The sequence below is a fragment of the Cricetulus griseus genome, chromosome X (assembly GCF_003668045.3).
Source record: "Cricetulus griseus strain 17A/GY chromosome X, alternate assembly CriGri-PICRH-1.0, whole genome shotgun sequence".
Classification (NCBI taxonomy): Eukaryota; Metazoa; Chordata; class Mammalia; order Rodentia; family Cricetidae; genus Cricetulus; species Cricetulus griseus.
Genome location: NC_048604.1, coordinates 30,390,060 through 30,406,454, shown reverse-complemented (window position 1 = coordinate 30,406,454; position 16,395 = coordinate 30,390,060). Strand labels below are relative to the sequence as shown.

At 39.6% G+C, this 16,395-nt stretch overlaps 1 protein-coding gene across 2 annotated transcripts in view; it reads left to right on the top strand.

The window, feature by feature from the left end:
• The window catches only part of Dock11 (dedicator of cytokinesis 11), a 185,553-nt gene that overhangs the window by 154,368 nt on the left and 14,790 nt on the right, over nt 1-16,395 (top strand). For both annotated transcript variants that reach the window (XM_027431983.2, XM_027431984.2), the window contains 3 exons: nt 3,256-3,362; nt 13,388-13,510; nt 15,135-15,248. In XM_027431983.2, coding sequence (XP_027287784.1) covers nt 3,256-3,362; nt 13,388-13,510; nt 15,135-15,248 — 344 coding nt within the window. The remainder of the gene's footprint in view (nt 1-3,255; nt 3,363-13,387; nt 13,511-15,134; nt 15,249-16,395) is intronic.

Sequence of the window (16,395 nt, the reverse complement as noted above, 5' to 3'; positions counted from 1 at the left end):
CCATTAAAATCACTTAGCTAAGGAGGACAAATGAAGTTTTTCATTTTAAACAAAGAAATGTTAAATTTGAATGCTGTTTGTATGTTTATTTATGGGTGCTGTCTATTTTCGAACCTGGAAAAATTCTATTTCCTTAAACTAGGAAACCTTATTCTAAAAAAGCAGCAGTAGTAAAAAATCCTCAGGGTTTTTTCCACCTTAGCTTCAATGGTACAAATCACCAAAACAGCATCTTTTTTCAATTAGCTACTTAAGCCATGAGAGTGATATAAAGATAGATGGCTAATCTAAAACAGTTAAGTGCACTATAAAAATATTCTTAATCAAGATGGAATGAAATGCTTCCTAGCTGACATATTGGAAGCAAATGTTCTATCATGTAGGCTTTTTTTTAAAAAATAAAAATTAAGTTTGTTCTATCTGATGGTTTCCTGCTGCCTGGGGATAGCTAGTATCCACTGTGAGAACTCTGCAACCCAGCACTATTAGAAAAGTCTACAAAAGACCCAAATCTTTAAGCGAAATATGTTTTCAATAACATTTAGTGATGACCATCAAGGCACTCTATAATTCTTTGTTTTCAATTAATTGTCCATTGATACTGAAGATAAAAGGTGTGTTTACATTTGAAATCCCTGACAGGTGTCTAGCATGAATTTCTAAGCTCTGTATTTGCAGCTCATTTCACCCCCCTCTTCTCTCCCTCCCGCTGGGAAGGAACTCAGGGTCGTGTACATAGTACACAAGTCCTCCATTGTTATTATGCCCTCGGCTGGCCCCTAAGCCATTTCTCTTGAAGTGAGCTATAAAAATATTCGTAATCACAATGGAATAGCACGCTAATTAGCTGGTACATTAGAAGCAAATGTTGTATCATTTAGACTTTTCTTTTATAAAAATAAAGTTTGTTCTTTCCAGTAGTTTCCTTGCTCCCAGGAATATCTGCATAAGTGAAAGACCACTGCTGGAACCTTCCATTCCTTGTTTCAAGCACTGAAGTGTCAGGAAAGGGCGAAGAAGGAAGGCAGGATTGGTGGCTCATGCCTGTAATTGGAGCATTCGGGAGTGGGAGGGTTAGAAGTTTGAGGCCAGCCTGGGCCACACAGTGAGTCTTGGCTACAGTGTGAAACCTTGTCTCATTCCTGTCCCTCCCTACAAGAAAAAAAAAAAAGAGAGAAAATGAAAGTGGAAGGAGGAATGCCATTGACCCTGACCCCACCCCACCCTCAAACAGGCAACCTTGCCCTTGCTCTTTATCCTAGAGATAACTTACAGAGAGACTCTCATGCCCTTCCCTTTACCCAAGTCAAGTGGAAGCAGTGATGATGGGGGTTGTTGTTACTCTTTCTTGTCCCCAAATATAAACTCCAAGACAAGTCAGAATGCCTTTCATTTTGTCTGAGAACCTCAGCATTTCTGGATCTCACTCTCTAAAGACTAGGCTCCTGAGAGAGGGCACAACTCTTTCCCCCAGGGAAGACAAGAGTCAAGTTTTCTGCATTCTTGTACCACCACATAGCATCCTCGTTCAGCAAAGCTTCAGGCCTTTGGAGTCCCCCCTAATCCTGGAAGATGTAATTTCCTTCCCCATAGCATCTCCTCTCATTCCTTATAGGGTAATTCTGCTTTCATTCCCAATTCATGGTACTCAGTGTCATATAGCTAAAATTCCACAAAGCACTTCATTCCCTTGTTTGTTCCTAGTCCCTGCACCCCCCCCCCGCTTCTGCTTCAAGATCTTACCACTTACTCTTCTTCATATTTTATTAAGATTTGGCACTGCTACCCTCTCGTTCAAAATCCTACCCACTCTCTTCATGGGATCACTTGAGCTCAAAGCGGTTATATCTACCTGGACTGTTTCCATCTTTCTCTAGAATGGCATGCGGAAATATGAAAGCAAGAGCTATGAAGCATTAAGATCAAGAATCCAAGCTAGGTGGAGTGTACCTCACCCATAATCTCAGCCCTTGGGGGGGCAAAGACAGGAGGATGGTTATAAGGGTGCCTTCATTTGTCCTCCTTCCTATAAATCACAAGATCCTAGAAAACCAAGACTCTAAAAAAACGTGGCTTTCTCCACCTAGATTCTCACTCCATAATAACAATTTGGGCCACACTTGTAAAAAGTTGTTTTCAGCTAAAGTTTACTCCCTCTTTTCCAGTGCTCCAGCTAGAAGCAGTTGTCTAATTCTATTTCAAGGAAGTTACTTTATAACATTGATAGGCTTATTTAGCAATAGTAAATCATTTAGTCCTTTTTACATGCTAACTTCTATTCCAAACATGTGTTCATGTAATTCTCACAAACCAACATTTATTATTATTATTATTGTTATGGTAGTGATGGTAGTGATGATGAAGAAACTTATAAATACTAGGGAGATGTGGTGTAAGAAGGGGTTTTGAGAGCCCATCCCACGTGAAGGGATGCACTCTTGCCCTGGACACATGGGGAAGGGCCTAGGCCTGGCCCAGGATGATGTGGTGGACTTTGCAGAGCCCCCATTGAGGGCCCTACCCTGTCTGGGGAGTGGAGGGTGGATGGGGTTAGGGGTAGGTCGGGGGTGGGAGAGGAGGGGTGGAGGTAAGGGGAGGGAGAGGGAAAAGGGATCGACATGTGAAACAAGCTTGTTCCTAATTTGAACTAATAAAAAAAAAATACTACGGAGATGACCTTTCAAATTCACACAGTAAAGCAGTGGTAGAGTCATGTCTGTCTAGCTTTCAAATCTATGGGTTTTTAATGCCCTATTCAGTTTCTCCAAGGATGTTTATGTCTGCCATGTGTTTCACTTCCTGTCATCTAAATCCGAGGTTAGTCTCTTCCAATAGCTGACTGACTTCCCTTTCTAACTTTCAGTGAAATTTCAACAATAGAGATAATAACCAAAAATCATGTAGTTGTTACCCCAAAAGTGTTTGCCCTCTTGTCTAGATAATAGACCAAATGTACAAAGGATGAGTATTTTAATATAATTTTTAAACTAGGAAAGCATCTACACCAGCTATTGAAGATGTTGCATCAAAAACACAACTTAAAATGAATTTGCACTCACTTTGGGCAGGGGGAAGAGTGATAGACTATAATAGATCTGAGTAATACATGAAATTATTTTTATGGCTGAAATTTGTACTTATGAATTTGACCCAAAGACATTTGTGTTATAAAAATAGTATACCCTTTTAAGGGTGTCTGTTATTTACTAAACATTTTTCACAATAAATGCACTCCCTTTCTGTTTTTCCACACAGAATTATTCCCTAGTGGGTGTTCAGCCTTCAAGAAAATTACTCCCAATATAGACGAAGAAGGAGCCATGAAAGAAGATGCTGGAATGATGGATGTTCATTACAGTGAAGTAAGATCCCTGGGACTGCATTGTCATTTATCAAAATTTCCCCATTTCAGGATTTATTTGTATTAAAAGTTAGTATGTCTGGCTTAACTTCAAAAGTAACTAAGGGTTGGTGAGCTTTAAGTATAAAAACTGTAAGTAATAAAAGAGATTCCATTTGACAGAATAGAATCTTGTCTCTGCAACTCTCCCCACTATCTTGTTTTTAAAATGCAACTATTAGAGGGCTACAAAGATAGCTTAGCAGTTAGGAACATTTGTTGTTTTTTCTAAGTACCCAGGTTTGGTTCCCAGCACTCATATGGCAGTTCATAACCACTTGTAATTCCAGTTTCAAGGGTTCTGATACTCTCTTCTGGTCTTCATGGACACCAGGCATTCACATAGTATACAAGCATACATGCAGGCAAAACACCCATAAAAATAAAGTTAATAAAAGTAATTTTTAAAATGCAGTGTCTGTGACCCGATCCCATCCAGCATATGTAAAAGGACTGCACAAAACTTGAGTTAACGTTGCTTTCCACTTCAAATAGGCAAAGTTTATGTAACAAAGTAGTACAAATGGAAATATCCTGCTCCCTACTTCAGATGGACAGAAAACAGCTTTAGTTGTCCATCAATAAAGAACTATTAAGCACTAATTTAGGAACAAGCCTATAAACTTAGTAATAGAAGAGCTATAAAATGATGAAATATGATCTTCAAGTTCTACTCTGGAGGTAGTCATTGAAATAATATAGGTATGTGACATGCAAAGTCTGAGGTGTAAGCCAAGGAAGGTTAACATGGTTGTGATATGAGATGTGGGTTACAGGTGACTGATTAGGGGCTGGAGGCAGGGTGTGGGAGAAGGCTGGCCTAATTGTCCAGATGTGTGGCAATTATGGCATAAACCAGAATAGTGAAAGATCTAAGTTAGGCATGGAGCTCAGTTGGCAGAGTACTTGCCTTGCATGGATTAGGCCTGAATTTTATACTCAGCTACACATAAACTGGTTAAGATGGTACATACCTATACTTCAGTACTTGGAAGGTAGGGACAGGAGGAGGATCAAAAGTTTCATTTCAAGCCCACCTTTAGCTACATAGGGAATGGGAGGCCAGCCTAAGCTACATGAAACCCTGCCTGAAAAAAAATACCTAGGAAATACCATTAGGAAGAGAAGAAGAAAGAATTGCTGCTTAGGAGAAGTTTGGGAATTGTGGAAAATAATAGCAGCTTTTTTTTGCAGGGAAAGGGGTGAGTACTTACTTTTTAACTGCAAAAAGGGGGTTAAATTAAATATTTTATTGGAAGATACATACAGAAAATAATTCAATGAATAAATATTATTATACTTTTACACCAACAAATTTCTTCAAAAGAGTTATATAATTGAACTATCAAATTTTTATTTACATGACAGAGGATAATGATGGATGTACATGACAGTGTTGCAAAGAAACCTACTGTCGTCTAGGAAGAAATGAAAATGTTTTAAAATAAAAGATATTGCCTACAAAATAAAATTCTAGATGCCAAGCTTTATAAGAGGCAAACGTGACATAAAAGTTCTAGAAACAGCTTTTCTCTTTTCCTATTAAAAATAGATTTTGTTCATAAAATAGATTCTGATTATATTTTCTCTTCCCCCAACTCTTCCCAGATCCTCCCACTACCCCACCCACCCAAATCCATACTCTTTCTTTCTTTCTTTCTTTCTTTCTTTCTTTCTTTCTTTCTTTCTTTCTTTTTTCTCTCTGTTATTAGAATACAAACAGGCATGCAAAACTAGTATTATTAATAACAAAATGAGATGAGATGAATTCAGAACAAACCAACCAGAATAGGACAAAACAAACAGAAAAAAGTGCCAAAGAATAGCACAAGAAACACACACAGATGATGACACACACATTCACACACACCGAAAACCCATAAAAACAAAATCTGAGACCACAATATATAAGCAAAACATCTGTAAGTTTAAGAAAACCTTCAAAAATACCAGTGAGTTCATTTTTGTGTTGGCCATCTACTGCTGGGCATGGGGTCTTCCTTTAAGAGTGGTTTGTATCCTCAGTGAGAGACTGTTGGAGAAAAATATTTTTTTCCTTTTGGAGCAGTTATCGATTAGAGATAGCTTCTGGGTTAAATATAGGGTCTTGTGTCTACTTATCTCCACAGCACTGGGACTCCATCTGGCTTAGACCTGTTCAGGACCTGTGCATGATAACACAGTCTCTGTGAGCTCATATGTACATCAGACCTGTTGTGAATAGAAGGCCTTGTTTCCTTGTCCTTCATCCCCTCTGGCTGTTACTCTTTCTGCTTTCTCTTCTGCAGAGTTCCCTGAGCTGTGAGGGAAAGGATTTGATGGAGAGATCCCATTTAGGACTGGGTGTTCCAAGGTCTCTGATTATCTGCACATTGTCCAGTTGTGGGTCTCTGTATTTGTTCCCATCTACTGCATCAGTTTTTCTGATGATGGCTGAGCAAGACACTGATCTATAAATATAGCAGAATATCACTGGAAGTCATTTTATTGCTATGTTGCTGTAACAAAATATTTGGTTATTCCCTAGGTACATGGCCTTTCTAGTCTCAGGCTCTTGGCCACCCAGGCAATGTTGGGCATGGGTCCATCTCATGGAATGGGCCTTAATTCTTATCAGATATTATTGGTTACTACTACAAATTTTGTAGTCCTATTGCACCAGTGCATCTTGCAGGTAGATAGCGATTTTAGATCAAAAGGTTTATGGTTTGGTTGGTGTTTATCTTTCTCTTCTGCTAGCGTACAGAGTACCATCCAGTACTATGAACACTAGTCAGTAGTTGAGGCTCTGGGTAAGCACCAGCTTGACTTCTCCGTGTTCAGTGAGTTATATATGTATTGTCTTCAGCAACAGGGTCTTACCATCAGTTTGTGAAGAGAAACCAATAGCATTGGTTGTTTGTGGGTTCCCACAGGGCCATTTTGGCCAACAACTCTACTAGATATAACCCATTCCCAGTACCAGAGATTTCATTTGGTGGCAACAGATGTCTAGCTGGGGCTTTGTCTCCTCCATTATTAGATGATTCCATGTAGATTTCATTTATATATATATATATATATATATATATATTATATTATATATATATATATATATATTCCCTCCTAGTTTTAGCTGTACCTTCCCACATTCCCCCCTTAACCCTCTTTCCTCCCGCATTTTTTGACCATAATTCCATAACTGTCTATTCTATTTCCCCTTCCTAAGGTGATCCAATCCTAGCTCCAGTGCCTCTTTCATTATGTGGACTGTAGCCTGCTTATCATAGACTTAACAGCTAACACAACATACAAGCTAACAGATGCCGTATTTGTCTTTTTGGGTCTGGGTTACCGATGGGTACTATTTTAGAAGAAAGTAGAACTTGAAGTGAAAAGTTATCAAAATGAAAATAATCAGACTGTTTGAAATGCAGAGTTCTGTAACGATAACTCTTCCTGCCAGCTTCCTGAATTCTGCTACCACTTCAGGGTCCCCAAATAACACACAGAGACTTATATTAGGTACAATGCTGCTGGCCAATGACTAGGATTTCTTATTTGCTAGCTCTGTCTTAAGTATCAACCAGAACTATAAATCTATATATTTTTTATAAGAACTTATCTTACCAAGGACGCAGGACATATGCATCCTCTCTTCCAGGGATCACATGGCGACCTCTCCCCTTTCCTACATTTCCCAGAATCCTCCTCCTCTCCTAGTCTCACCTAACTTGCTTCCCTATTGGCCAACAGTGCTTTATTTATCAACCAGTAACACAAACATATACACAGAAGGCCTTCTCCCATCAGAGTTGAATGTAAAGAGACATCAGGTTGGAAGCAAACAGCTGCAAGCGAAGACCAGAGCGACACAGACAGAACATGGACAACAGTTAACAAAGGCTGGAAATACAAAAAAAGTAAAGAAACACATGGAAGCAGAGATTGAAGTAGTGTACCATCCCATAAAATTATGTTTTTATAACAGTTGCACGGAGCCAGGCATGACAGCAAATGCTGATATCCCAATTCTTAGAAGGCAGAGGCTGAAAGGATCTCAAGTTCTAGGCTAACCTGAGCAGCAGAAGGAGATTCAGCATCTAAAGAAAAATTGAACTAGAAAGTATGCAAGGCATTGTAGCTCAGGAGGCTGAGGCAGGAGCATAACCGTGAGAACCCCCTAGGGTACCTATTTCCTGAACATCCTGGCTACAGAACAAGACTCTGTCTCAAGGGGAGAGAGAGGAGAAGAGATGAAACAAAGCATTTCGCTTTTCTCAATCTGAGACTTAGATAACCCTGAGATTTCTGATGTTTTTAGTGTGTTTTAGTATGTTTTTAGAGTCACAAACATTTTACTGGAGATATAGATATTCTGCAGCATAGCCTCGTCTTCCAAATGGCAGCTTCAAGTTACTCATAGAGATGGCCTTGTAAACATATTTCTTGGAATTTTTTTCTTGCAATAATCTATACATGTCATGTCATTTGGGGGAGGGCCTAGGTAGGTCCTCTTGTATCTGGGCTGCAATAGTATCCCTCCATGCAAAATGGGCTCCCAAAATCCATTTGTGCTCTAGGGATAAAGACTGGCTCCACTGTTAGAGGTCCCATAGACTGTCTTGGCCTCCTAGCTGGCACCCACATTCAGAGGGCTTGGTTCAGTACAATGCTGTTTCCCCAGCTTCACGGATGGGGTCCATGTGCTCTCACTAGGTCAGGTCAGCTGGTTCTGCAGGCTTCTCCAGCACCATCTTGGCTTCTTTGCTCATCCCTCCTCCCTCTCCACAACTGGATTCCAGGAATTTGTCCCAGTGTTTAGCTCTGGGTACCTTTTTCTGCGCCAATCAGCTGCTGGATGAAGGCTCTTGGAATGACAACCAAAATAGTCATCATTCTCATTATAGGGGAAGGGCATCAAAGGCACCCTCTCCACCACTGCCTAGCTTCTTAGTTGGGGTCATCCCTTTGGATCCCCTAATATTTCCCCTGTGCCAGACCTCTCTCCATACCTATACTGGTTCCCTCTATCAAGGCATCTCCTTTCTTGGCCTCCTCTATTCCTCCCCTGTCTCAGTCCTCCTGTTCTCCTCCCCCTCCCCGTCTCCCCTTCCCAACCCCTTCCTCTCTCCTGCTATGCTCCCAATTTGCTCAGAGGTTCTTGTTCCCCTCCCCTTCTTCAGGGGATCATGCATGTCCCTCTTAGTGTCCTCCTTGTTTCCTAGCTTCTCTGGCAGTGTGGATTGTAGGCCGGTAATCCTTTGCTCTATGTCTAATATCCATATATGAGTGAGTACATACCATGTTTGTCTTTTTTGTGACTGGGTTACCTCACTCAGGATGTTTCCTTCCAGTTCCATCCACTTGCCTTCGAATTTCAAGATTTCATTGTTTTTTTCTGCTGATTAGTACTCCATTGTGTAAATGTACCACATTTTCCACATCCATTCTTCAGTGAGGGGCATCTAGGTTGCTTCCAGGTTCTGACTATTACAAACAACACTGTTATGAACATAGTTGAACAGATGTCTTTGTTGTATGAATGTGCATTCTTTGGGTATATGCCTAAGAGTGGAATTGCTGGATCTTGAGGTAGACTGATTCCCATTTTCCTAAGGAACCACCATACTGATTTCCAAAGTGGTCTTAAAAGCTTGCACTCCCACCAGCAATGGAGGAGTGTTCCTTTTTCTCCACATCCTCTCCAGCATAGATTGTCATTGGTGTTTTTGATTTTAGCCATTCTGACAGCTGTGAGGTGGTATCTCAGGGTTGTTTTGATTTGCATTTCCGTGATGGCTAAGGATGTTGAACACTTTCTTATGTGTCTTCCAGCCATTTTAGATTCCTCTGTTGAGAATTGTCTATTTAGTTCTGTACCCCACTTTTTAATTGGATTGTTTGGTGTTTTGGAGACTAGCTTTTTGAGTTCAGTGTATATTTTGGAAATCAGCCCTCTGTCAGATATGGGGTTGGTGAATATCTGTTCCCATTCTGTGCGCTGCCGTTTTGTCTTGCTGACTGTGTCCTTTGCCTTACAGAAGCTTCTCAGTTTCAGGAGGTCCCATATATCAATTGTTGATCTCAGTGTCTGTGCTACTGGTGTTATATTCAGGAAGCTGTCTTCTGTACCAATTCGTTCAAGATACCTGCCACTTTCTCTTCTAAGAGGTTCAGTGTGGCTGGATTTATGTTGAGGTCTTTGATCCATTTGGACTTGTTTTCTGAGTGGTGATAGATATGAATCTATCTGCAATCTTCTACATGTCCGAATCCAGTTATGCCGGCACCATTTATTGACGATGCTTTCCTTTTCCATTGTATAACTTTAGCTCCTTTGTCAAAAATCAGGTGTTTGTAGGTTAATATCAGGGGTTTCAATTTGATTCCATTGGTGTACCTGTCTATTTTTGTGCCAATACCAAGCTGTTTTCAGGATTTTAGCTCCATAAATAGAGCTTGAAGTCAGGGATGGTGATGCCTCCGGAAGTTCCTTTATTGTACAGATTTGTTTTGGCTATCCTGAGTCTTTTGTTTTTCCATATGAAGCTGAGTATTGTTCTTTCAAGATCTGTGAAGAATTGTGCTGGGATTTTGATGGGGATTGCAATGGACTTAAATGTGTAGTAGATGTTCTTTGAGATCAAGGAAGTTCCCTTCTCTTCATTTTTATCCTGAGTTCTTTTTTACTATCATGAACAGATACTGATTTTTAAAAATATTGGCGTATGATAATTTTAAATATTTATTTTTGAGATTATAATATGTTTATATCCCTCCCCCCTTTTCTTTCCCCCCTTAAAACCTTCCCATATGCCCCCACTGTTTTACTTTTTTTTTCTTTTTGGTTTTTCAAGACAGGGTTATTCTGTGTAGTTTTGGAGCCTGTCCTGGCACTCTCTCTGGAGACCAGGTTGGCCTCGAACTCACAGAGATCCACCTGCCTCTGCCTTCCGAGTGCTGGGATTAAAGGCGTGGGCCACCAACACCCAGCGCCCCCACTATTTTTCAAATTCATGGTCTCATTTCCTTTCATGGTTGTTAACATGTGTGTGTATTTCTAAATGCATATATACAATCTGTTTAAGTTGTATACTGTTACTTGTATGTAACTGATTAAACACCTTTTTCTGTACTTCTTATTTCTTTATTAGGCTTACATAGTGGTATATTCCTTGATCTTTTTTATAATTACTAAACAACTTTCAGTTCCTTAAATAAGCACCATTAATTTGTAATTGACTTTTTGGTATTTTGAGACAGGATCTCACTATGTAGCCCTGGTTTGCCTGAAACTTGCCATATATACCAAGCTGGCCTTGAACTCAGAGTTCGATCTGCCTCTGCCTCTTGAGCAGGTATGTGCCACCATGTGCAGCCTGTTGAAATTCTTAATATAGCCATTGAGAGTTAATATGCTGATACTTCATTCAAGTAGTCACAGTGATTATGAGTTACAAAAGAAAGTCTAGATAAATAACGTTCTTCCCACCTTTAGAGAATCACAGCTTGTTTGGAATGTCAGCTACTTAGACAGTGTGCAAATATTGTAGAAATATAAATATTTACCCCATTGATTGGTAGAATGGGGAACAAAGTGTTTGTTCCTTGCCTTCCTTATCTGGACCAGGAAAAACATCTAGAAGGGTAGTACCTAAGCTATTCTAAGGAGGGGCTTGAAGGGTAGAGGGTATTTAGTTAGAATTACTAGTAAGCTTTTCTCTGTTATTGGAGCACTTGGCTTGTTGAATAAGGAGATCACAGGCGCATTAACTATATCACTGCAAGCCTTGTGTGCCACATGAAAGAACTTGTTCTGTGAGTGATGGGATGTTTTCAGACCTTCAATGACATGATCAGAATCCTGTGGTCTATCTGTAGAGCATGTATTGGGAAGTGCAAAGGGTAGAGTCAGGAAGATCAATTAGGGGAAATACTGATGGGGGAAAAAGAAAGAAAAAAGAAGTAGTGAAGTCTTGAGCCTCAGCAATAAACGTAGAAATGGAGAAAAAGGGTCATATTTGGGAAATATCTAGGAAGTAAAAGTGACAGGGCTTAGAGAATGAATGAAGGAAGGGATTGTGTTAGTTTCCTAGATGGTTAAAATGGCTCGAAATTGATGTGTAAAGCCATTTTAGCACTCAATTGCAATAACATGACACCACAGACTAGGTAGCTGATTAACAGAAGATATGAATTTCTCAGAGTTCTCGAGGATGGGAAGTCCAAAATCAAAGCGCCAGTGAGTAATGTGTCCTGGGAGGGCAAATTTCTCAGGTCGTAGATGACCTCCACTTCCTGTGCCCTTACATGGTAGAAGGGATGACCTAGGTCTCTGGGATTTCTTTTGAAAGGGTCCTTGAAATCCTATTCATGGTTGCTCTTTCTTATGCCATCATCACCACAAAATGCCTCTCCTTCTAATACCATCATCTGGAGGGTTAGAATTTTCCCATGTGAATGTGAGGGAAGCAAATATTAAGACCATAGCACTAGGGCTGCCATGTCAATGTACCCCAACAGAAATGTATTGCCTCAAAATTCTGGAGTCCAGAAATCGGAAACTAAGGTTTCATCAGGGATCTCCTCTGCCTTCTGCTGATAGCTGTGGATCCTTGGCATTTCTTGACTTGCTGCTACATGGATTCTGTCTCTGTCTCTGTAGTCACGTGGTGCTTTCCGTGGACACCTGCAGTGTCTCATAAAGATTCCAGCCATATTCGCTGAAGGGTTCACCTTGTATCAGTATACAATTGCATCTATAACAGCCGTTTCCCAGATCAGGTCACATTCTGAGGCAGGGGAGAACTTCATCTTATCATTTAGGGGACTACAGTTCAACGCATAGCAGGATAAAGTCAAGACTGCCCTAATTTTCCAGCTAACAATTTATCAGTTCGTGCCACCTGCTACATAGGAATGAGAACTAGAGGCTGAGTTCCATCATCTAAGAGACAAACAGGTCATTTTGTCAATTAGTTCCCTAGATCTGAAGGAAAACAAGTTACTAAAACTTGTAGCCAACAGCACAACAGTTGGCCTTATCTTTTATTGTTGAGAACATGAGGTGATGCTTCACAAAACTGTCTCAAGAGCTGCTATGATTCTGGAAGGAGAGAGAGCTCTATCATAGGATATTTTTCTATCCCTAATGTTCAGATTATAGGACAGAAGAGTTCTTTCCCTGGATTGTATCAGTTTAATAAAGACCTAAATCACTGTCATATTAAGCTGTCATATTCTCTTAAGACTAATGTTTTATGCAAATATAGTTACAATATGAAAGAAAGGTAATGGACATTACAAGATAGTGAAATTTACCTCATTAGGTATTTATACATTCTCTAGTTACTTGTTTTTTATTAAAGTCTAATATATATATATTATATATATTATATATATATATATATATATATGGGATTCATTATTATATTTCTGTGTGTGCATACAGCATTCATTGATATCCAACTGCCCTTCTTCTAGCATCACCACCTGCCCTGCCCTGTCCCACCCTGGCATGTTTTCCATCCTTTAGTAAATCACTCAACTTTCAGGTCAACTTAGGCCAAAATTAGCAACAACGAAAAGATTCAGTTCAACATGATATTATCTGCAAGTAAAGTCTCTATTTTCACTTAAAACAAATATAGTTTACTGTTGACATTGACTTCATATTTTAGAAATATTTCTAATTTTCTAGTACTTGTAACATTTGATTTAGAAAATACTGTTATTCAGCTGTATATGCTGGCACATACCTTTAATCCCAGCATCCAATGAGGCTGAGGCAGAAAGCTCACCAATTAGAGTACAGACAGCCTGGGCTTCATAGTGGTATCCTGTTTCAAAAGAAAGAAGTGGAGGGGGGAAGGTGTGGTCATACAAATATACCTCTGTACATTTGCTTGAACTTTGCCCATTTTCTTCTTTAGTAAGTGTAAGTGGTTTGAAATTGATTTGTCTGAAGCTATTTTAATACCCAATGGAATATTTTTCCTAATGCAGGAGGTTTTGCTGGAGTTGCTAGAACAGTGTGTGGATGGCCTGTGGAAGGCAGAGCGTTATGAAGTAATTTCTGAGATTTCCAAGTTGATTATTCCAATTTATGAGAAACGCCGTGAGTTTGAGGTAAGCAATGGACACACTGGCATCATTACCTTACATACTTTGTTTCAGTCTTGGAAAAACACTAATGTAATGTTGTTCCTGTCTGTTTACTCTGACGTCTTCTGAATAAAATATCTGGTTCATCATATTATGACATTGGGGTTTTATCATAGAATAAATATCCTTTTTGTTTGTGGTGCCAGGGATGGACAGCAGGACCTTGGGCATGCTAGGCACATGCTGTATCTCCAAGATAGCACCCAGGCCAGATTGGAACTTTTCTCTCTGGATTGTAAAAACTACCAAATCTTCATATTGCCCAAGAAAGACCTAGGAACATTCTATTCTTTGAACTTGAATGCAGAGACCATGATGAAGAAACATAGTGTGATCCCAGTAATAACTCAGCTGTGAGGGTTTGTTTATCAATTTGGCCTGCCAGCAAAGCTGTTGATAAATTCTACAGTAGTGTAGTGAACAGCCACTGCCATGGGTATGAGACAGCATTTTTTTTTATAATCAAGTCTGAATCCATATCGTAATCTCTACTACAACTGCATAAAAAAAGGATGAGTTGGAATTCAAGCTACTTTGAGAGTAGGAGTAAGATGAGCTGAGTGTGGTGCCATACACCTTTAATCCCACCACTTTATGGAGCTGAGACAGGATAACTGCCTCAAGTTCAAGGCCAGCCTAGACTGCATAGCATGACCCTGTGTCAAAATCACAACAACAAAAACAACCCTGTTTTAAACTCAAAAGCTTCAGGAAGTCGCTGAAGCTGACCAGAGGTGCTAAGCTCCTCCCTCACCATTCCAAATGGTCAGATCAGCTAAGCTGCCTGCAAATTATACAGTGTGCCCCAGGCTTCCATGAACTGTCAGTCATGCTGGGGTGGGCTTTGGTGATGCAGCTGTCTTTGAGTCATTTTTGCCCCTTAAAGAGGTTATCTCACCCACACTCCTGTCAACAAACCCCGTAAAACTCACTGGCTCACCAAATGGAAAAAAAAAAGTTTGAAAGAATTTAAAACTCTAGAGAAACAGCTCAGCAGTTAAGAGCACCTGTTGCTCTTGCAGAGGACCTGGGTTGTGTTTCCGGCACCCACACAGTGTCTCACAACTATCCATAAATCCAGTTCCAAGGGGTCTGATGCCCTTTTCTGACCTCTGTGATACACAGGCATACATGCAGGCAAAACACTCACACACATAAGAATTAAATAAAGGAGAATGTATCTGTATATAACCAGGTAAAACTCACATATTCACATAATATAAAATGTTTTTGCACTTCTGGGGATTGAGCCCAGACCATCACACATGCTAGGTAAGTTCGCTACCACTCAGCTGCAGCCTGACCCCATTGATTGCAACTTTTGAGATGATTTCTTCCTAACAGCCCAGGATGGCCTGGTAATGAAGTGAGTACCAGGCCATCCTGGCCTATATAGCAGGACCTTGTCTCAAAAATAAAATAAAATAAAATAAAATAAAATAAAATAAAATAAAATAAAATACACAAGCAATAAAAATATCCACATTAAAAAAAACTAAACATTGGTGGATATTTTTAACTTTTGCGTGTAGATCTTGATGTTGTTTAATGACTAGCAAAAACACAAATGTATATTCTCATTTTTCAGAAATTGACTCAAGTCTATAGAACTCTTCATGGCGCTTACACAAAAATTTTGGAGGTTATGCACAGCAAAAAAAGACTTTTAGGTACTTTCTTCAGAGTTGCCTTTTATGGCCAGGTAAGTGTGCTTTAGTAAAGTTCATCCATCAAGCTGTTTGGCTTTTAAATGTTCTCCTTTGACTTATTAGACAGCCTTTGTACAGTTGTTGTTTCTGGAATTGTGTCTTGCTTTTCACACAGTGGGAAGCCCCTTTTGTAATGTTCTTATTCACTTTGGCTCTCCTGTCTACTTAGGTCAGGGATGCAAGGTGTAGATTTCTCCCTCAGTTTGATTCTCTTGTTAAGTTTCTGAAGTACACATTAAGCATCTAGTAGTTAAACTTTGTAATTCAAAACACATTAAGGACACATGGAAGGGGGCTAGAGAAAAGGCTAAGTGTTTATGAGTGAGCAATGGCTGCTCTTCCAAGGGACTGGAGTTCAATTCCCAGCACCCACCATGGCAGGTCACCACTATCTGTAATTGCAACTCCAGGAGTCCTGACACCTTTACACAGACACACATGCAGGCAAAAACACCAATGCACATAAAATTAAAAAATAAAATAAATAATTAAAAAATTTAAAAAGCAAAAAATCTTTTAAAAAAGAACACATGAAAGACAATATATGGAAACCATTCCTATTGATAAAATCCATGAAAATGAAAAGCAAATCCATGTTAGTTTCCTCCTTCTACCAATAATCTGTTCATATATTTATGAATGTGAGTATACACAGAAGAAAGAAAATCTAACTTGTGGAGAAAAGTGTTTATTTCAGCTTACAGCTCTCTACCACACCCCATTAATGAGGGAAGTCAGAGCAGGAACTCAAGGCAGGAACCTGGAGGTAGGAACTAATGCAGAGGCCATGGAGGAGTGCTGTTTACTACTGGATTGCTCATCATGGCTTACTCAGCCTGCTTTCTTATAGAGCCTAGGACCACCTGTCCAGCGTTGGTACCACTTCACAGTGACTTGGACCCTTGCACATCAATCATTAATTAAGAAAATTTCCCACAGGCCTATCTGATAAGGCATTTTCTATTGAGGTTCCAACTTCCCAAATTATTCTAAGCATGCCAAGGTGATATAAATCTAGCCAGCATAAATATGTTAAAACTAATATTAATAAGTATTATTTTAAGTGTATTCAAATATACTGTCACTAGTTTTGCAGATTTTCCTTGAATGTTTTTATATACACTATTTGTAAACTATTCT